The sequence below is a fragment of the Geotrypetes seraphini genome, chromosome 2 (assembly GCF_902459505.1).
Source record: "Geotrypetes seraphini chromosome 2, aGeoSer1.1, whole genome shotgun sequence".
Lineage (NCBI taxonomy): Eukaryota > Metazoa > Chordata > Amphibia > Gymnophiona > Dermophiidae > Geotrypetes > Geotrypetes seraphini.
Genome location: NC_047085.1, coordinates 363,103,651 through 363,125,216, shown reverse-complemented (window position 1 = coordinate 363,125,216; position 21,566 = coordinate 363,103,651). Strand labels below are relative to the sequence as shown.

Here is a 21,566-nt window from a genome sequence, read left to right as displayed (position 1 = left end):
CATTGGAGCTGGACATCGCTCCATCCTCCCCGAAGCCGACCCTGTTACTTCATTGGTGCCGGACTTGCTCCATCCTCCCCAGCAGCCACTGTGCGGGGACGGCCTGTGCTGCGATTCACATACTGCACATGGCTGACCCACAAGCCTTCCCTCTGACACCAGAGATAAGGTTCTGGGTCAGCTACGCAGCATGTGAGTCACTGCCTGCGTCCCTGCACAGTGTGCTGCTGGGGGAAGGAGAGAGTCAGTCTGGCTCCAACAAAGTAACAGGGTCGGGGTAGGGGATGGTGCAGCAAACCAGCAGACAGGGAGGCAGGGAGGGATCCCCAGCAGCTGCTTCAGCAGCAGGCGGGCAGGGAAGGATCCCCGGCGGCAGCCAGACCGCATACCCTCAACAAGCGGCCCATGTATCCCCAAGGGTATGCGTACCGCGTGTTGAGAAACACTGATATAGAAGACAGGCAAAGGAGCTGTAGCAAGTTATGCAGCAGAAGAAGAGATGATCCAAACTAAAAATGCTTTATCCCCATAACGCAAAGAGTGGATTTCACTTGTAGTGCTCCCTTTGACAAAGTAGAACTTTGGTGAAATTGAAGCTAAAGGAGAGTGTGCACAGTGGAGAAGAAATCCTATAGAAAGTTCAGTGGGATAGGTGTGTGGATTGCAGAAGTAGGATAATCTGGTTCCAATGTTCTGGTCCAAGACACTGAAATTCCCATTTGAGGCCAGTGATGCAGACGGCCAGGTTACAATGAATGTAGCTGATGGATGGTCTGCATTGTCTTACTTGATGCTGAAGATACCTGGCATAAGCTGAAACCATACAGTAGATGTATGGATGGAGAATTTGCCATGACGAGTCATATATGGCCACTGATAGACAAGAGGTGGTGAAGGTTGATATTAGGATGCCTATGGTGCCATCTGAAAGAAGGACTGTGAGGCATCAATAGGAATGGTACCAAATAACATCTTATGGAAGAAGTGGTACTGATAGAGTTCTTTATTATTTAGTACTGCTACATCAATGTTGAGAGAAATGACAGAACCGAGAAATAATCATTGCTACCAAGTATCGATGGGCACCGAGAAATAATCATCGGTATTGAGCAGGGTACCAAGCAGCAATGGATCTTGACTTATAACAGAGAGAGTGAGATCCGGTACCATAAGGCCTCGATAAGCTATATTCAAGCTGGGCCGGTACTGACGTAGATGGGAAGGGCATCGATGCCTATTAGCATTATAGCTTTGTGGCTACCCCTCCATAGTGCAGCTACGGTCACACATGCTGGAGTGGATGCACCGGTACCATGTGCTATGAAGCTGGTACATAAGGTGCAAGCATGGTGTCGAAGTGTTGGTAACTCCAAGAGAGAGACAGGCTTCAGAGATGACAGCGTGCATCAAAGAATGTATTGATGTAAGGTATGCATCAAATGACTCGATGCTATGAGTGCCTGTGATACTTGCCAAGGTTTCTCATGTTGAGTTTGGTGATGCTCGAGAACAACGTTGATGCTGGCCCACAGGATCAGTTCCGAGGGAAATATAATGAGCCTTAACAGCTGGAAGAAGGCACTTGAGGTCTAGGCCTAATAGAGATGTTATTTGTTACTATTGTAATTTAATTCAATTTTTTTTGTAAGCCCTGGAATATCAGAAGAATTTCCAGACAGAAATAGAATACAACGGAGAAAAACTACCGCAGCCAGGAAGAAATCTTGAAGACCAGAAGGGAACCGAGGGTCAAATGAAAGTTCTGACGGAAACCTGCCAATGCCCTCAGTGAGGCTAAAGGCAGAAAAATGTCAATAGGCCCAAAGTTAAAACAGGTTAAAAAATTTTGATACGAAGCAACATTGTATAGACACAAACTTTAAAAAAGGAAATAGCGGTAAGAATAAAGAAAAATCGAAGTGGGAAGGCAAACTTGACTGGACAAAGTCCAGATACATCTTCTTCACTATGCAGAAAACAAAATACTGATGACCTCGTGAGCCAACATCGAGGGGAAGGCACTCGCACATGTGTGGTGTGGGTGTGAAGGCAGGCAGTTGGAATACATATATAGCTATCATGGATCAGTTTTGGCACAAATCATGGAATCACAGGAACCGGGCAAGGCAGGCAGCCAAGAGCGAAAGAGTCAGTCAGCAGGGAGGCCACGCCGGGTTCGGAGAGGAACATGAGCCATTGTAGTGATGTGGTCCACATCTTCCTCGAGCACGGTACCATCATCATCAAGGTCAAGGCAGTAGTTAGAAAGGTGAAACTTGCCACAGACGCCACCTTCCGCAGCCAGCAAGTAATCTAGAGACAGGGGATTCTAGTATATGGCAGTGCAAAAGTTCAAGAACAGCCTGCAAGTGAAGTATGCGTTTGAGCAGGTAAATTGGGGTCCGATAACCCCAGGAGCCATCTTCAGCCCACGTAGCAGGTCCATAAGTAGCAATGATCCATTCAGCAGGCCAGTTGTCACCCCATTTTCCAATCTGTAAGGGGTGGAGAGTGCTAACCACTTTTGGCGACCCCTAGTGTCGAACACAGGGGCTCCCAGGCGTTCGCCATCGGCCAGCAGTAGCAGAAAGGAGCTGGGATAGATCCAAGTACATATGTACCAGTCTGATGAGCAAGCAGCCAAGGGTAAGCCATTATCAATTATCAGGAGCTGGCCATCGAGCTTAGGAAGTTCCATGGAGTAGGTACTGAAGAGGAGGTCCTGGTAAATTGAAGATGCAATAATGGAAGTCCGCAGGGCCCACAGTGGGCAGTCTCAAAGCTTCACTAAAAGCTTAAAGTGACAGTACACTTTAGCACTGTCCATACACCGGGCTCCGTGGATGACATCACCCTGGGATAACTGTCACTTTCCTCCCCACATCAAGTCCGGAGGAAAGCACTCTTTGAATCCACCTTTGAGTACCAAGGCCCCAAAGTCTGGAAATGTCTCCCAGGCAGCTTGCGCTAGATACCTACATACTTCCAATTGAGGAAAGCTCTAAAAATGCATCTATTTTCTCTCCTGATCAGACCTTACGCTCAATCTTGTCAGTTACATAATGCCCATGTCTCTATAGATTTACTAATCTTATGTAAGCCGCAATGATTCCTAGCTGACATTTGCAGGGAACAAGAAACAATATGGTATGGTATGGTCCTTTCATTGTGTTGAAGCAGACTCCCAAATACTCCAAGCACTGGGTCAGCTTATAAATTACTCTTCTTGAAGTTGACTATCCAGCACAGATCCTGCAGGAGATTTACCATCTGCCGCACTTCTTGCTCTCCTTCTGGCCTTGACGGGGCTCTGATCAGCCAATCCAGCATCACTCCCTGTTACAAAGCCGGTGTGCCCGTAGGCAGCACAGCGCATCCTGGACCCATGGGATAGGCTCTCCACAGGAGATTAACAAAATCCAGGCTAAACCCCTAAACAGGTGGCCCCATAGACCCATGTAGGACCTCGGATTGGCTTCTCTTGCAATCTCCCATATCCATGCACTTGTGTTGCGTGCCTTCACTGATTGTGGGCTCTGGGAAAGATTTCTTCCCTGCCAACCAGATTCCCTGCGGTTCCTCAGCCCTAGAAGACTCAGAGGAGGCTAAGCCTGAGGCTCCCGCCCTTCCCTTGCAAGCCTCACGGCATGCAGGACACAGATGCTCCTCAGTTGATCATCTAGTGCAAAACTGGCCTAATATAGGGGTAGAATCCTCAGAAAAACAGGCTATAACATGAGTCCAAACACAACCTATATAACAACCAAAAGGTTGAATTAAGAGATTATTAGGATCTCAAGTGCTCACAGTTATATGCCAGATGACCAAGTATAGGCAAATAAGCAACATGTGAGCTATCATCGGTCCTTTAAACTCTTGTTGTTTTATTCCGATTATTTTAATCTTATTGTGCAATTTGTTACACTAATTTATTATACTATTATATTTATAGTTATTCAGATACTTAGCTTGGTTGTAGATTCTTAACCCGGCCCGCTGAAAACAGAACATAACATGACGTAAGATCTCCGTTTCTCTCTCACTAACAGTGAAATAGCTTCATCAGGAACAGTGCAGATTATCGGCACTGTTTATTTCATCAGCCTTCCAAAGCTGAGTGGCAGGCTTGATTTAGAAAAGTACGAGATGCCAAATTCAAAGACTAGGAAGGCGTCTGACCTCACATCCGGGCTTTCGCTCTCACTAACAGTGAAAGAGCTTCATCAGGAACAGTGCAGATTATCGGCACTATCAATAAAGCATAACACACAATAATGTAATATAATCATCTACTGTTTTAAAAGAATATCTTATGTTTCCTAACTCTCATAATTAAAAAAGGCACCATGGAACCGCCTAAGGTTATAAAACCTTATTACACTTTACATATTTAACATTTTTTATTTTTTACTAAATAAACTTAAATATAACATTTTTACCTCTTTACTACAACTTCTTAACAACTTTTTTCACCTTTTTTTCTTTTATTTTCACAGCTAGTCAATATATTTCATATTCAATTGAATTAAAGTGACCTACTTAAATCGTAACCATCTACTGCCTATATTGTACCGGTAGTTAGTATAAAAACCGGGAGACACATAGTTATCAACAGGTATTATCTAAGATTCGTTTCTCTTCCGGTTCAGTTATTTCTGGTAGTAATATATTCAACCTCAAAGATGAAGTATTTAAAACAGGAATGTTTGAACATTCCGGTTACCATTTCCGGTAAAATTAGCCCAGATGTGATGTCAGACGCCTTCCTAGTTTTCGAATTTGGTACCTCAAAGACGAAGTATTTTAAAATAGGAACATCTGTACATTCCGGTTACCATTTCCGGTAAAGTAAGCCCGGATGCGAGGTCAGATGCCTTCCTAGTCTTTGAATTTGGCATCTCGGACTTTTCTAAATCAGATCTGCCACTCGGCTATGGAAGGCTAATGAAATAAACAGGTATGCTCGGCATTTTAATATGTGCTGAACTAATTTTAACTTTAGTATATAGTAGATTAAGGTTAAGCACATCACTTTTTTATACTAACTGTTGGTAACTATGTGTCTCCCAGTTTTTATACTAATTACCGGTACAATATAGGCAGTAGATGGTTACGATTTAAGTAGGTCACTTTAATTCAATTGAAAATGAAATATATTGACTAGCTGTGAAAATAAAAGTTGAAAATAAAAGAAAAAAAAGGTGAAAAAAGTTGTTAAGAAGTTGTAGTAGAGGTAAAAATGGTATATTTATGTTTATTTAGTAAAAATTAAAAAATGTTAAATATGTAAAGTAATAAGGTTTTATAACAGAATATATGACTATTTGTATCATATCACCCCTCTTTCTCATTTCGCTCCAGGGTATTTATTTATTTAATTTGTTTTCTATCCCGTTTTTCCCAAAGAACTCAGAATGGGTTACAGGTTAAACATACATAATACACAGTTAACAGGTTACCTTTTCCACTGGATTTATCCTAATTTGACACATACTAGGGATCTAATACAAAGAAGCTGCAGATTGTGTGTCAATTACATGACAGCGCTGATTAGAGAATTGCACCTGATTCATGCAAAGATAGGCAGCTGAAATGTAAGCCAGAAAACCCTAGCCTACATTTTAGCTGCCTATTTCCTGGGAGATCCTGAAACGACACCACAGCTTGTCATCAGCTGATCAAGGAGACCCCTCCAATCAGCAGGAGAGATACCCAGTCCCTCCTGCCCAAAGACACCCCCCAACACACCCCCACATCCAAAATCAATAGGAGGGATGCCCATAGGAAGGGCTTTAGGCAACTGAGCCAATCAGGATGCACTAGGAAGGGGAAGACCTGCCATTTTGAAGAGGCAGGCCTGCCAGCAAGAGGGAGTGGGCATACCTCTTGCCAGTCTTCCTGTAAAGGTATGGAGGATCATTCATGCAGGAAGGAGTGAGCATCCCTCTTATTGGTTTTGGGGGGGTGTCTTCGGGCAGGAGGAAGTGGCCATCCCTCCTGCTAATTTTGGGTGGGGGGTGTCTTCAGTCAGGAAGGAGTGAGCATCCCTCTTATTGGTTTTGGGGGGGTATCTTCAGTCAGGAGGGAGTGGGCATCCCTCTTGCCGAAATCAGGTGTCGGGGAGTTGAGGAGTGTCTTCAGGTAGGAGGGAGTGGGCATCCCTCCTGTTGATCGGGGTCTTCTGCTCACAGCAGCAGCCGAGCTGATCGGCTATCCTCCTATCGAGCTATCCTCCTATCAGCTGAGCTGGCAGGACTCCCCAAAGCCACAGTTTCAGTGAGTCCTGCCGGCTCAGCGGATCAGAAGTTCCCCTGCCGCGATCAGCTGATGGTAAGCTGCAATATAGTTTCAGGAACCCCCAAAAAAGATAGGTGGCTGAAATGTAGGCCAGGGTTTTCTAGGCCTACATTTCAGCCATCTATCCTTGCGTGAATCACACCTACGTAGGCATTTTAGGGGCACCTAATGCCACTTCCAGCGTTGTCCAGGTTTACTTTTGCATTTAGCGGCCTAAAGCGCCTATGTAGGTGCGATTCCAGTGCCTCAACATGCAATTTTTTGCATAGAATTTCCCTCCACTGTGGCTAAGAAGCCTAGCAAGACGTCCAGAAAGTCAGTTTCGAAAATCAGAACTTGGACGTTTTAGTGAGAAAAATGTCCAAGTGCTAATTTATGCCGTTTTTTGGACCTCTGAGTGTTTTGAAAATGAGCCCCATATTGAACAAAATCACTATCAAAATCTATATCTTCAGTATAATGCCTTGAAATTCAAGCTTGCACAGTGGATTTATAAGAGATACACACTACAAAATAAAGTATTAGTAATTGTCTTACTGATGGTTTCCTGAACAACCGTTTCAAGTTCATGTTCTTTCTGAGCCAGCTGAGTATTGAACTCCCTCATTAGCTGCTTTAAGGTAGAATTGTGCTTCAGTTCAGCATCTTCATGCTCATGTCTGAATAGTGGCGGAAAAATCACAGACTTAAGTATTTTAAATAATTATTTAGGCACAACTTGGATTAAGAAGTATAAATTAGAAACCGCTACCCTGTTTTTCTTATAGAAGAAATAAAACATTGTCTTTTCAAATTTAACCCAATCTGTGAATAGAAATCCAAGATAAAAATATATATACACATATTTTCAGCAGAGAGATAGCATGAAAACTATGGATTGCCACAGAACTTCAAATGTACCATTAATGATAAAACTACTGTATACTTAAAAGGCACTGGAGAAGCCTATAAGAAGTACTCAGATAACCTTTATGTAACAGAGAAACTCTGTTTGTGATTTTACATACATCATGGCATTTCACAGTACTGTACTTGTTTACGATAAAGAATCCACACGATAAGGAAAAACCAAATTAGACTGCCAACTTCAAAGGCTCAACATAGAACGTATATGAAGAAGTGGCCTATAAAAATTACCATAAATTATGCAAACATTCACCAGCTATTTCTCAAAACAGTGCTCAGAGTTGAATTGAGATTTTTCAGACCAGACGCCCAACAAGCCGGACATTTGAACAGGCTGTAACTTCACTCTTTAATATGAACAGTATAATTGATCCACGTTTGGGATATACTTTTCAACCCAGGTCAGTGACTAATTGCAATTCTGTGGGAGTGGTCTACCTGATTGTATGCCCGTGTGGTCTTTTCTATATTGGTCACACAGTTCGGTGCATCAAGATCCGAATTAGTGAACATTTTAGCAAAATTCGGAGAGATGATGTCACAGCTCCACTCATGGAACACTGGCAAGAGCAATCTCATTCCATTCTTGAAGTTTAAGTTTATTAGGATTTTATATACCGCCTATCAAAGTTTTTTTTTCTAAGCGGTTTTACAATCAGGTACTCAAGCATTTTCCCTATCTGTCCCGGTGGGCTCACAATCTATCTAACGTACACTGTACTAGAAGCACCTACATTAACCAGAGGGGGGAAACCTGATGAAGTCTTGTGGAGGAAAGAACAGAAATGGATCTCCGATGGGAAACTGTTGCACCACGGGGTTGCTTAATAAGGAGATAGAATGGTGGGCATTTTTAGACCATTCCTGAACTGTCATTCTCTGGCATTTTTTACATTTTTGGTGTCATTTTCCAATCAGTCCTGCCAGACGGGTGATATCATTTCTGGTTTGGAGCTCTTTGAAAGTAGGAAGTTAATGATGAGTGCACTGTCTGCAGTTCAAAAAATGGGTGTGGAGAAAGACAGGTACCTCCAAGATGCCATGATATTTTGTATTTTAATCTGTTTTTCATAATGTTTTCTGAACTCATGAGCAATTATTTTGTAATTTCTTGTTTTCTTTTTGTGTTTTACAGACCATCTTTTTGAGTTTGGGCAGTTTGCATTATGGGCTTTGTGAAGGAGCTACGGCGAAATGCGTCAAGCCCAGAACTCTATTAATAGCTATCTAACAGCAGTAGAATATCAGATAAGTGGGTTTTTTTGAAAATTGTACTTGCAATTTATAAATCAAAACATGTGCAATGATTAAAAAGTGAGTTACAGCCTGTTCAAATGTCCGGCTTGTCCGGCTTCTGGTCTGAAAAATCTCAATTCAACTCAGTACTATTTTGAGAAATTGCTGATGAATGTTTGCATAATTTATGGTAATTTTTATAAGCCACTTCTTCGTATAAATTCTACTATAAAGAATCAACAAATATACTGCTGTGCCAAAAGTAAGAACAGCTTGACTTTTATTCCCTAGGGTGGCTGGACCTGAGGATACTAAAGAGACAGCATTCACAGTTCATGGTGGAAGGAAGTCCCAATCACTATGCAATGACATCTATAGGCCAAATACAAAGTCCATGATACAAAGCTGCAATTTCAGGGAATCCTGCCGGCTCAGCTGATCATGGCAGGGATATTTTCCCCCTCTGATCAGATGAGCCAGCAGGATTCCCCGAAGCTGCAGATTCATAGAGTCCTGTCGGCTCTGCTGATCGGGGATTCCCATGCTGCGATCAGCTAATGGCAAAAGATCCCTCAGCAAAGATAGGCGGTTGAGCCACCTATATTTGTGATCACGCAGGTGCGATTGTCTAACTGGTGCCGGCTGACATGGACAACTTAACTTAATTACACTTAACTTAATCACATCTTAACTTTTTTTTTTTGTTTGAAATAATTTTTATTAAACAGAAAAGCACTGCACAGCCAAGAAAAAACATTGCATTACAGACAGGATTGGGAGTGAACAAAACAGCGAATCAAATCAGGCAGGGGAGCCCCCCCGTAAATGAGGGGGAAAGTCAACCCCGCCAGGCCCCGAAGAGGGCAAGCCAAACAAAAACCACCCCAACTCAGTCCGCATAGGCAAGAGGCATATAATACACACAAGCTGAGCAGTACAAGTCAACGTTTTGCAATTAACAGAATCCCCAAGTTAAGTACATAGAAAGAAACCCCAATAGTCATCCAGCTCATACACACCATACTCCAATCACACCCCAGTCGCACCAATCCACACAGTCACATACCAACAACCATCCAATCCAGCAAGTAAACAGATATATACCCCCCACCCCCCCCCAGTTCAGTGAAAGTGAGTGTGGGCAAGACATGCACAGTCACTCACAAAGAGCCAACTTCCAATATAGTGGCATCCCATAGAGAACGGTACAGGCGCCGGGACGCTGAAAGCGGCTCTGGATGAACGCGGAGTTCCCAGCGAGCCACCTCGAGTAAGGAACGCTTCCAAACCAGCACCTCGGGTGCATTGACATCCATCCAGAGACGGAGCACTCCACGTTTAGCCACCAAAAGAGCGGTGTATAGAAAACGCCAGTGCTCTGAGCTAAGGCCCTGGTAAAGCACCTCTCCCTCACACCCCAGTAGAATAAGTAGGTAGGACCACTGAAAAGGCAGCTGCACAACCCGAGCCAGAAATTCCAACACCCCATTCCAGTAAATTGCCAGCTGCGGACATTCCAATAACATGTGTACAAGGGTGCCACGCATACGCTGACATTTAACACATAGATCAGATCCCCAAAGGCCCGCCCTCCTGCCCCGCACCCTAGTAAAGTATGTGCGGTGTAGTATTTTGAATTGTATCTCCTGCAGGGAAACATTCCGTGCCCCTCGAGGGATGCTGGAAAAACATGCAACCAACATCTCAACCCCGACCGGCTCCCCGAGCTCCTCAGCCCATTGAGAAGCCAAGCCAAGGAGCCGAGGATCCGGTCGTTCCTCCCGGGCCATCCTATACCAAGTAGAAAGAGAGTTCAGAGAGGTAGGAAGAGATAGAAAAATGTGATCAACCTTCAGGAAGCCATGGCCGGCAGGGGCGCCTTTTCGATAGGCCTCATAAAAATGCCGTAACTGCAAATAAGCAAAGAAAGGCATATCAGGGAGAGACCAGTGACGGCGGAGGTCAGCAAGGGGAGGGAATGTCCCCGCCACAGATGTCGATGCCGCAACATGCCCCAAGCAGAAGCGCGCGCCAAAACTAGCCTCCAGGCCGCGTGCCACACCGACACCCGGTGGGAACTCAGGGTTGCCCCTCACAAATTGAAAAGCCCAGTTGTCCCGCGATCCCCCCCCAATCCGGCGCCGCCACCAGAGCAGCGCACGCCTCAGCGGATCTAACCAAAGAGAATTACAACCCGTCCTGGGGCGTCGCCATCTAGGGATATCAAGACAAGCCAGTGCACAGTACGGGGCCACCCAAGAATCAAACAATCTCGGGGGGGCAAATCGGGAACCCAGCGTATATAGTTCATGCACCCAGCGCATCAGGGCTGCGACATTGTATAGCCGGATGTCCGGGAGCGCTAAACCACCCCGAGCTCTGCTCTGCGTAAGTCTCCAAAACCCCACACGGGCCCTCCGGTTCCGCCAGATAAAAGAGCCAACAAAGGACCTGTAGGCCCTCTCCTCAGACGCTCGCAGCCACAAGGGGATCATCTGTAGAGGGTAAAGGATCTTGGGCAACAGAACCATTTTTACTAAGGCAATACGACCAAAAAGCGACAGGGGGAGGTCGCCCCATCGATGGCAAGCGTCCCGAAGTTGGGCAAGACGATTCACAATGTTGCTTCGATAGACCACAGCCCAATCAGCACTGAGAAAGATCCCAAGATATTTAAGCTCACCCACCGCCCACCTAAAAGGGAAAGAGGGCAAAGCTCGCGATGCGCAAGGCAAAGTAACCGGGAGCGCCTCGGACTTACTGAAATTAATACATAATCCGGAGAAGGCCCCAAAAGAATCAATGAAGGAAGTAATGCAAGGGATAGAGGTCCGGGCATTGCCGACAAAGAGTAACATATCATCCGCAAACATGGTAATCTTGCACACCTCCGCCCCCACTCGGATGCCCGCCACCCCCGGGGCATCTCGTATCTTAGCCGCCAGCGGTTCAAGCGAAAGTATAAACAACAGCGGCAACAAGGGGCACCCCTGCCGGGTCCCTCTCCGTAAAGGAAAAGGAGCCGTGCGCTGGCGGTTAATAAGGAGCTGAGCAGTAGGAGCCGTATACAAACGAACCACCCATTCGAGAAAAGATCCAGTAATGCCAAAGCGGCGCAGGACCCAGAAAAGGTAAGGCCATACAACCTTATCGAAGGCTTTTTCGGCATCTAAACTAGCCAACAAGTCGTCTCCCGATCGTTTCTTGCCCTCTCTCAAAGCCACCAGAGCCTTAAGAATGTTGGCCGAGGAAAAACGGCCAGGCACAAAACCCACCTGGTTAGGGTGTACAAGCACAGGGACGACCTGCGCTAGGCGCTTAGCTAAGATGGCCGTAAGGAGTTTCATATCCTGATTAAGCAAGGATATGGGTCTATATGAACCCACCAAAGTGGGATCCTTGCCCGGTTTAGGAAGCACTACGACATGAGCATGGTTCTGCTCCGGGAGAATTCTATCCGAGGCTTGCATATCACCAAACATGGCGCATAAAGCAGGGCCCACATGATGTTGTAAAATCTTATAGAACTCGGGCCCCATACCGTCCGGTCCAGCAGCTTTAGCAAGTTTCAGACGGCCAATAGCTACGGAGATCTCTTGACAAGTAATAGGAGCATTGAGCAGGTCGCGGTGCGTCTCCGAGGCAGTCGGAAGATTCAAGCCTCTAAAGAAAAGATCACGAGCCTCAGTATCGTACGCGCCCGCGCTATATAACTCGCTATAAAAACGTACAAATTGAGTCTGGATAGCCGTCTCAGTCCGATGTGATACATTCGAGGAGTCCCGAATATGGGAAATACACGCAGCGCGACGGTGTGGACGAACCAGGTTGGCCAGGAGCTTCCCCGCCCGGTTACCCCACCTATAAAGTTGAAACTTGTACACGTCAAGGTGGGTCAAAGCCCGCGCAGAAAGGATGGCGTCAATTTGTTTGCGCAGTCGGAGATAAGATTGTCGAGCTGCCTCGGAGCTGTGCCGCAAATGATATAACCGGCATTCCCTCATCTGTTTTGCCAGTGACGTAAGTTCAGCATCCCGGAGCTTACGCTTACGAATAGAGTAGGCTATTATACAGCCTCGGAGGTAGGCCTTCGCCGCTTCCCAGAATATCGTGTCCGAGACCTCAGTCCCTTCATTTGTCTGCTTATACTTAGACCATTCCTCGATGAGGTAGGTGTGGAATTCCTCGTCAAGGTACAGGGAGGGATTAAAACGCCACACACGATCGCCCTGAGAGCCACTACCCCACTTAAAAGTCAATGTCACAGCAGCGTGATCGCTAAAAGGGACGTCCAATATGTGGGTGCGCACCACCTGCCCGATGGTGCGAGAGGGAAGTAAGAAATAGTCCAGACGAGAATGACAGTGGTGAACCCCTGAGAAAAAGGTAAAATCCACCTCCCCAGGGTGGTACACCCTCCACACATCCTGGAGGTCCAATTCTCCCATCAGGAAATTCACCCCCCGACGCTCATTGTCCGCCGCCACTGGTCTCGGAGGCTTACAATCTATAGAAGGGTCGCTGGTGATATTGAAGTCCCCTCCCACCAGAAGTTCGTAAGTCGGTAGTGCTATCAATTGGGCCACTAGAGTAGAGAAGAAAGAGGGAGTGTAGACATTTGGAGCGTAAACATTGCAGAGTACCACAGGCCTGCCATTCAGAGTCCCCACCCAGATGATAAAGCGGCCCTGAGGGTCCCGGATAGCTCTGTGTGTGACCGCTACCACCGCCTTATGTATGAGGATAGCCACCCCCCTCTGTCTAGATGAGTAAGAGGACGCCACTACTTCCCCCACCCAATCACGCTGCAACTTCTGATGTTCGCATGCCGTGAGGTGAGTCTCTTGTAGAAAAGCCACAGAGACCTTTTCCTTCTTCAAGAACGATAGGACCTTCGTGCGTTTTACCGGCGAGTTGATGCCTGCCACATTCAGCGTAAGACACACCAAGTCAGCCATAGCCGTGGGAAGAACCCAGCACCAATGCACCGTCCCAGCGAAGCAGCCCAAATTCCCCGAGGGTCTCCCAGCTGAACCCCCAAGTACAAGCGATGAAGCCCCCAACCCCCCACTGAACTAGGGAATCACCCCCCCACAACCAAACCCCGGCTCCCTGTCCCGTATCCACAGCACACAAACATACACACCCAAGCATACCCCACACAGACAGTCCACAACTCACCATACATGCAATACCCCTTCCGTTCTTCCACCCGCCACTCCCACCCCTACCCATCCAACATCCCGACCATCCCCCCCGAACTAAAAACATATTTCTGAAAGCCCCCCCCAACCCCCTCGCGCAAAAAGACCCCTATAACCTCGAAAATCCACCCCACCCCCAGTAACAAAACCGCCCCCCACAAACATGTCCAAGGGCGACAAAGAAGCCAAACAGAACAGGAAAGAAAACAAGGGGCATAGAGGAAAACACCAGACACTCAAAGTCCAGAGTCCAGGATCCCTGCGTGTAAAATAAGAATGCAGCAACCCAAAACCAGGCATCCGGATAGGCATGTCCTAAGCAGGTGGTAAAGCTGAGGAAGCGTCAGGTACAGCAGGGTAGCGCACCCCTGAAGCATCCAGCAGGGCAGCCAGGAACTCGGCAGAGTGGGGAACCAGTTTAGTCCCCGAAGCCCCTCCATACGCGAAGCACAAGGCAAAGGCTCAAGACTGTCAGGCCCCCGATTCAGGTACCAGATATGCAGAGACCATAGATAGTCTTAGGGCATCAAAGCAAAGCAGTGCTACTCATGGGTCCGGAGGTACAGGCGCCAAAGATCTGATATAGGCCTGTAACGCCTCCACATCCTCGCAAGTCTTCGGTCCCCCGGCTTCAAACACCCGGACCCGTGCAGGGTATTGCACCACGAAGCGTAGACCTCTGTTGCGGAGCTCGGTGCAGTGAGGTGCCAGGGCACGCCGGCGGGCAGCTACTTCCGCAGAGTAGTCATTGAAAAGTAGAATCTTAGCGCCCTCGCGCTCCAGCGCGCCCTTTTTCCTATACAGAGCCATGACCTGGGCCTTATCAGCAAAATTCAGATACCTGGCGATGACAGGTCGGGGCCTACCCGCGCCCTCACGGCGCTGGCCCAGGCGATGCACCCTCTCCACCAAGGCGCGTGATCCTGCTGGGGTAAATCCCACAGCGCCAGGTAGCCACCGCTCCACCAGGTCACGCAGGTCAGCGTCGCGGATATTCTCTGTCAGGCCCACCAGTCGGATATTATTGCGACGTCCACGATTCTCTTGGTCCTCCAATCGCTCATGTAGGGTAGCGCATTTAGCCTGCAGGCCACGAACCTGCTCCTCCAGCACTCCGGAGCGATCTTCCTGGGTGGCAATGCGAGACTCCGCTTGCTGAAGGCGGTGGCCATGCCGCTCCAGGCAGTCCCGCACATCCTCCACAGTTGCCTGGAGTTTGGTGAGCCGCTCATCAATTGCTGCCGATATAGTTCGGGTCAGCTCCTGTACCGCGTCTTCCTGCAACAGCACTCTCGGCGGGGTCGCAGATCCGGCAGCCATCTTGGATGCGCCGTGCAGTCGCTGGGCTCGTATCGGCCGCGGGGTCTTGACTGGCATAACTCGCCCGCAAACCAGCACAGAAAGCCGCCGAAGCAGCCGGTCGCTTCCCACTGCTGTCCGCTGGTCAGGTCGCCGAGAAAGGCAGAAGAGTAGAGCTGAAAGGCTTTAAAAAGCGGAGATTAAGGCGCGAGAGGGTCGGAGCACGAGCCAGGAGCCGCCGTTCAGCTCAGCGTCATCACGTGACCCCCAATCACATCTTAACTTAATCACACACTAGTCCTCAAAATTAGGATCCAAGACTTAAGAATAAGAGTAATTTAAATTAAAGATAACAAACAAACGAAATCCCATAATCTGTTGCTGAATTATTACTTAGGTACAGATGTTTCTCCATTCTCAAGGGTCTTCAGAAAAAGGAAAGCAGTCAAATGAGCCAGTTCTACAAAAACATATTTTAAGGAACGGTATCTGATTACATATTTACAGGGGTATCTAAGAAAAAAGAAACCACCTATCTGAGTCACACCTGGTTTCAATAATAGAAATTCCCTTCTTCTCTTCTGAGTCTTTCTCAAGATATCCGGAAATATTTGAATATGGAAACCCAGGAAGTCCTTAGATCTATTTTTAAAGAAAAGTTTAAGGATCCCATCTTTGTCTGGAGCTAAAGCTACAGTCAATAAGAAAGGGGCTGAAATAGCCACTTCTCTATCTGATTGTTCCAATAAAGCGGAAACATCTATGAGATCTTCCTGTGGTTTTCCATCATCTTCTTTCTTTTGAGAGTCCTGAGTTTTTGTAGGTAGATAATACACCCTTGTAAGTGGTGATAGAGTTCTCAGGAATTTTAAGAATTTCCAGAAAGTAATGCTTTATCATATCTTGTGGAGAGATTGATAAAATCTTAGGAAAATTGATTAAGCACAAGTTGTTAATTTGTTTTACTTTTTTTTAATCATTTTTTAATAGTTCTTTCAATTATCAGCACCAATTAACCAATTAAAAAAATTTAAGAGGCACTTACTGGTAGGCACTGTTTATAGAATCTGGGTGTGAAAAAGTCAGGGATTCTCCATCACGAATGATACTATTATACTTTTGGACAGCAGGGGCACCAAACCTCTGCCGTCATTTACTATCTTACTATGTTTTGTGCACGAAAGAGGAGTGGGACTTGGGTATGATAGTGTTGATCTTAAGGTGGCCAAACAAGTTGAAAAAGCAACAGTGAAAGTTAAAAGTATTGATGCCCCTGAATAAGACTCTGGTGAGACCTCATTTAGAATATGGAGACCTCATTTACATTTACAATTCTGGAGACTGCACCTTCAAAAAGATATAAACAGGATGGAGTTGATCCAAAGGAAGGCTACTAAAATGGTTGGTAATCTTCATCATAAGATGTATGGGGGCAGACTTAAAGATATCAATATGTATTCTTTGGAGAAAAGGTGGAAGAAATGAGGTACGATAGAGACATTTAAATACCTTTGTGACATAAATGCACATGAGTCAAATCTCTTTCATTTGAAAGGAAGCTCTGGAATGAGAGGGCATAGGATGAGCTGGCATAGTAATCTAAGGAAATACTTTTTTACAGAAAGGGTGGTAGGTGCATTGGTTAGTCTCCTGATATAAAGGTGGTGGAGACAAGACTATGTCTGAGTTCAAGAAAGCGTAGGACAGGCACATGGGATCTTTTAGGGAAAGGAACAGATAGTGGATGCTTTGAATGGGAAGACTTGGCCTTTATCTGTCTTCCAGTTTCTATTTTATCTAATATCACTACATGGTCCACAAAATATTTTTTGTTAAAAAAAGAGCAGATGGTCATCCATACTTATTCAACAATATCAATCTAAATTGGAATGTGTACCTGTCTATAAAGATTGTACAATTTATAAAACTGCCTCTTTCAATTAACAAGAAGATCTGGAATGAAGGGGCTTAGGATAAAGGTGAAAAGGAATCATCTCACAAATATCTAAGAAAATAATTATTTATAGAAAGGGTGGAGGATGCATAGAAAGACTCCCAGTAGAAGTGGTGGAGATGGGGACAATATTTGAATTAGAGAAAGCACAAGATATGCAAAAAAGATCTCTAAGGAAGAGAATGGATAGCTGAGATTAGTAGTAGGTATGGGTGGTCTTAATTTGCCATAATTTTCTGTTCTTTTATGTAAAAAAACGCATTCTTTAGTACACATATACCATTTCTAAAAGTAACTTGTGTATCAAATTAAGGTTTCAACTACTACTTACTTCAATTTCTCTTCCATTTCATCTGCAACCTCCTTTTTCATTATGTCAAGCTCTTCCTGATGTTCCTTCCGTAAACTTCGCAAGTCCTTATGCAGTCTGGCCACTTCTTTACGCATCTTTTGCTTCTCACTTTCTGCTTCCTCCAACTTTGACTTCAACTCCTTCTGTTGTAATTGAATATCATCAAGAAACTTCTGAAGATCTGCATCAGATTTTTTCCTGTCCTCCATCCTTTCTTCCAATGTTTTTATAATGGCATCCTTTTCACTGAGTTGATTTTGGATATTCTTTAATTTTTCTTCATTTTCTGACATTAACGCTTCAATCTTTACTCTATGCACTTCCTCTTTTTTTGTGGCAGAGCCATCCATCTCTTTTACTATAATCTCCTTTTCTTGAATTATTTTTTGTCTCTCTCTAATTGTATTCTCTAGTGCTTCAAGTTTTTGCTCTGTGTCATTTAGTTTTTCTTTAATAGCAGCTAAATCTTTCTCCTTCTCTTGCTGCTGATCTAAGAGCATGGAATATCTCTTATTCTGCTCATCAAGTTCTTGTTGTAGTCCAAAAATTACACTTTGGTCCTGTTGATGATTATTCTCAGATAGCTCTAGCTGTTTAAGCAGCTCTTCAAATTTCTTTTGCATATCTGATGTTACACCATTTTTTTCTTCTTGCTCTGCCCTGTGCTTTTGCAACAGTTCATCTTTTTCCATTAAATCTTTCTGTAAAATATTTATTTTTTCTTCACACTGTTGCTGTAAATTTCTTAATGTATTAGTTTTTTCTTGCTCCACAACTGTTTTAACATTCTGAACTTCCCTTTCCATCTCTTGTTTTTCCAATCCAAAGGTATTTTCCAAGGATTTAATTTTTTCTTCAAAAGATTTTACTCTTGCATCTCTTTCCAGCATTTTCCCTCTTAGATCTTGCAATTGATTTTCTAGATCTTTCTTGCACTGCTCCTTCTCATCTATTTGTGACATCAGCTGTTTCCTAATAGCCGCAATCCTTTGCTCAGCCTTCTTCTTGAGCTCTGCCAGCTTAACTGCGTTTTCTGTGCTAAGCCGATCTTCCAGCATCTTCAGCTCCTCTTCTTTGCTTCTCAGCATTTCTTTATGCATCTGTTCAATTTCTTGCTCTTTCATTTTCAGTTCAGTTTTTATAGAAACTATTTCTTTCTCAAGACCTGCTGCCTTCTGTTCAGTCTCTGAAAAACGATTGTCCTTTTCTAAACCTGCATCCTGAAGATGTCGAAGTTGCTGGATCAGTTCTTCTCGCTCTATGACCTTTTCTTGACTGTGCCTCTTCAGATCTTCCATCAAACAGAGATTTTCTGTGGTTTTCCTAGAAACGTGCTCCTCCATCTCAGCAACACGTGCCTTTTGGGTTTCAAGTGCACTGGATAAATCAAATTCATGTTTTTCTTTCACTGTCTGCATTTGCCCCATCTCATCCTTCAAACTATTTAAATTAGTCCTCTGTACATCAAAGTCTTCCTTCAGCCTCTGCAACTGTTGTTCTTTCTCATCATTCTCTTTGTTGTGAATCTCAAGCTTTCCCTGTAATTCTTTGATGGTATTATGGTTCTGAGTAATCTTTATTTCAGCTTTTTTCTTCCATTCTGCAAATTTGTTCTTCCAGTGATCAACCTGTTCAAGTGCAGATGTCTTTTCTTGATTGAGTACGTTGAGCCTGGATGACAAATCTTGCAATTGACTTACCAACTTCAGATGATCCTCTTCATGTTGCTTTCTTAAAATGGAAAGGATTGCTTCCTTTTCTGCTAAATCCACACTATTTTCTAATTTACCTTTGAGTTCCTTTACCAAATTATCAAGTGATGAAATCTGGGATTGCTTTTCATCAAGCTCTTTCCTCACTGAAGTAACAGCATTCATATTCTCTGATAAATCTTTATTGAGCTGTGTGATGCTTGCTTCTTTCTCAGATGCATTCTGCTGCTGGTGTTCCCCTTCTTTTTTTAAAGTGTCTTTTTCTATCATAAGACACTGTAGATCATCTTTCATGGCTATAATTTGATTTTCTTTTTCTTGCAAATGTTGCACTGATTGCTGTAAAGAACATGTTAGTGAAGCATGCTGGCTCATTATTTGCTCAATCTGTGATTCTAGTTCAGAAATTCTACCTGCCTGAATTAATATTGCTTCTTTAACTTTAACTGTCCATTTCTGGAAACATAAAATTCTGGCTAGTAGAGCATTCACTTTATCATTGCATTTTTTATTAAATTCACTGCCTTTTACTTCTGCTTCACTGACATATATTTCTATCCATGCTGTTATTTTTTCTGATATCTTCTGAAGTTCAGTTTCTTTTTGCTGAATTTCTGAGAGTCTGTTCTCCAATTTCTTCTCATAATCATCATGTTCTTTACAGTGCAAAGTCTCCAGAGTTTGTAGTTTTCCCTCTGTTGCTTCTAACAAGTTAAGAAGTTCATTAACCCGAATCTTGTACTTTTCATCAGTTACCTTTGCTTCACTCAGCTGAGTCTGAAATATAGTCTTTTCGTGCAATGCTTGGTTCAGGTCTGCCTTCAGTTTTTCCAGTTCTTGTATCAGGTCTGCTCCTCTTTGTGACAAAGTGCTCACCTGTGATGATGTTTGCTTCAACTGCTCTTGCAGTTCATTCAAAGAGTCATCTTTCTTGCCTTGCTCCTCCTTTAGATGTATGATCAGTTTGCTTGCCTCTTTTTCCTCCAAATGCAGTTTCTGTTTCAACTCTGAAAGTTCCTGTTCTTTTTCTTGCAACTCTACCTCATGCTTTTCTTGAAGCTCCTCAATACGTAGGTTAACATTTTTTTTACAGGACTCTACTACCTCTTCCATTTTTTGCCTGTGAGTTTCAGTGAGGCTCTCTAATTGCTCCTTTTGGTTTAGCTCCAATTTTAACACGGCATCATCAATTCCAACTGAGCTTGCATGAGCCATTTCAAGTATTTTTTCGTTGAACTGTTTTTCTTTTTCATTATATTGCAACTGCTTTTCTTCAAGCTCCTTTTTATGCTTTATTTCCTGCTCTGAAAATTTGTTTTTAAATGTTTCATTCATGTCCTTTGCTATTTGTTTAATTTTTTCCATTTTGCTTTCTTGACTCTTTAATTTGTTTTCAAACTCACTTTGCAAAGAACTCGTTTTTTCCTCACTCTTTGATAGCTGCTGTTTCAGGTCTTCAGCTTGTTGAGTTTGTAGCTCTTTTATTTGGATAATCTCCTCTTCTTTTTCTGTTACTTTTTTGTTTGCTTGCTCTTTCTCCTCAGTGAGGTCTTTGATGTGATATTCATATTGCTGGGTCAAGGAAGCAAGTTTTTGTGCTGCTTCACTGCTCTGCTCTTCAAGATGCTGCTTTAATTCCTGTACTTGAGATTTGTAAGACTCTAGTTCAGTACTAATATTATTCAGCTGGAATTCAGTTAGTGTTAGCTGTTCTTTAATGTGATCTTTGTCTGCTTCCATAATTGCTAATGTCTGTTGCAATGTTGTCAGCTCTGCCTCATTAAGCTTCAGTTGTTCCTGACCATTGGAGTACTTCTGGTGCCATTGACAGGCATCTTCCAGTTTAGCAGATGCTACTTTGAGTTCAGTTTCAGCCTTTTCAGCTGTTTCTTTTAATTTCTGCTCTTGTGTCAGCAATTCCTCCAGATGTTTTTCTTTCTCCTCTATGAGAAGCTTTAGACAACTGATTTCTTCTCGGAGTGCTTTCTCAACCCCTTCAGCAGATGTACCATGCTCTTTTTCAATGGATTCGATCTGCATCTTGTATTGGTCTCTTTCTTGTTCCAACCTGGCCTCCAATTCTTGCCTTAAAGTTTCTTTGGTATTCTCCAAAATAGAGAGCTTCTGTTCCAAGCTCAGACGCACCTGTGCAGCTTCTGATAACTCTGCAGATAGCGCTTCCAACTCAGTTTGTTTTACATCAAGCTTCTCTAATGTTTTTTCATTCATTTGCTTAACATGTGCATGGAATGCATTTTCTTTTTCTTTTAACTGCATTTCAAGTTCCTGCTTGTGTTGCGCTTGTATCTCCTCCAAAAGTAACCGGTGCTCTTGTTTTAAGAGCTGCAACTTTTCTGTCCTGAGCTGCTCCTGTTCTTTTCGAATGTAATCTAGTTCTTCCTTGTGCTTTGCAACCAAGTTGATAATCTCTACATTATGCTGGTTTTTTAAAGATTCGATTTGGGTAGACATTTCCAATGATAGATTTTTGCCATCTTGTGAACACTTGGCAAGGGAACTTTCCAACTCAAGAACTCTCTGTTAACAAGAAAATAAAACAATTAGAATAGTTACAGCTTATCAAAAGCTTATTTCAAAATAACTTT

The 21,566-nt window shown here is 44.1% G+C and overlaps 1 protein-coding gene across 6 annotated transcripts in view; it reads right to left on the bottom strand.

Annotated features, from left to right (window-relative positions):
• The window catches only part of GOLGA4 (golgin A4), a 318,629-nt gene that overhangs the window by 66,931 nt on the left and 230,132 nt on the right, over positions 1-21,566 (bottom strand). For 4 of the 6 annotated variants that reach the window (XM_033930557.1, XM_033930553.1, XM_033930556.1 and 1 more), the window contains exons 15-16: positions 17,228-21,498; positions 6,835-6,956 (exon numbers count right to left, since the gene is read on the bottom strand). In XM_033930557.1, coding sequence (XP_033786448.1) covers positions 6,835-6,956; positions 17,228-21,498 — 4,393 coding nt within the window. Of the gene's footprint in view, positions 1-239; positions 3,997-4,179; positions 4,249-6,834; positions 6,957-17,227; positions 21,499-21,566 lie in introns of those variants that run through there. The other 2 variants (XM_033930558.1, XM_033930559.1) reach the window with 2 other exon arrangements.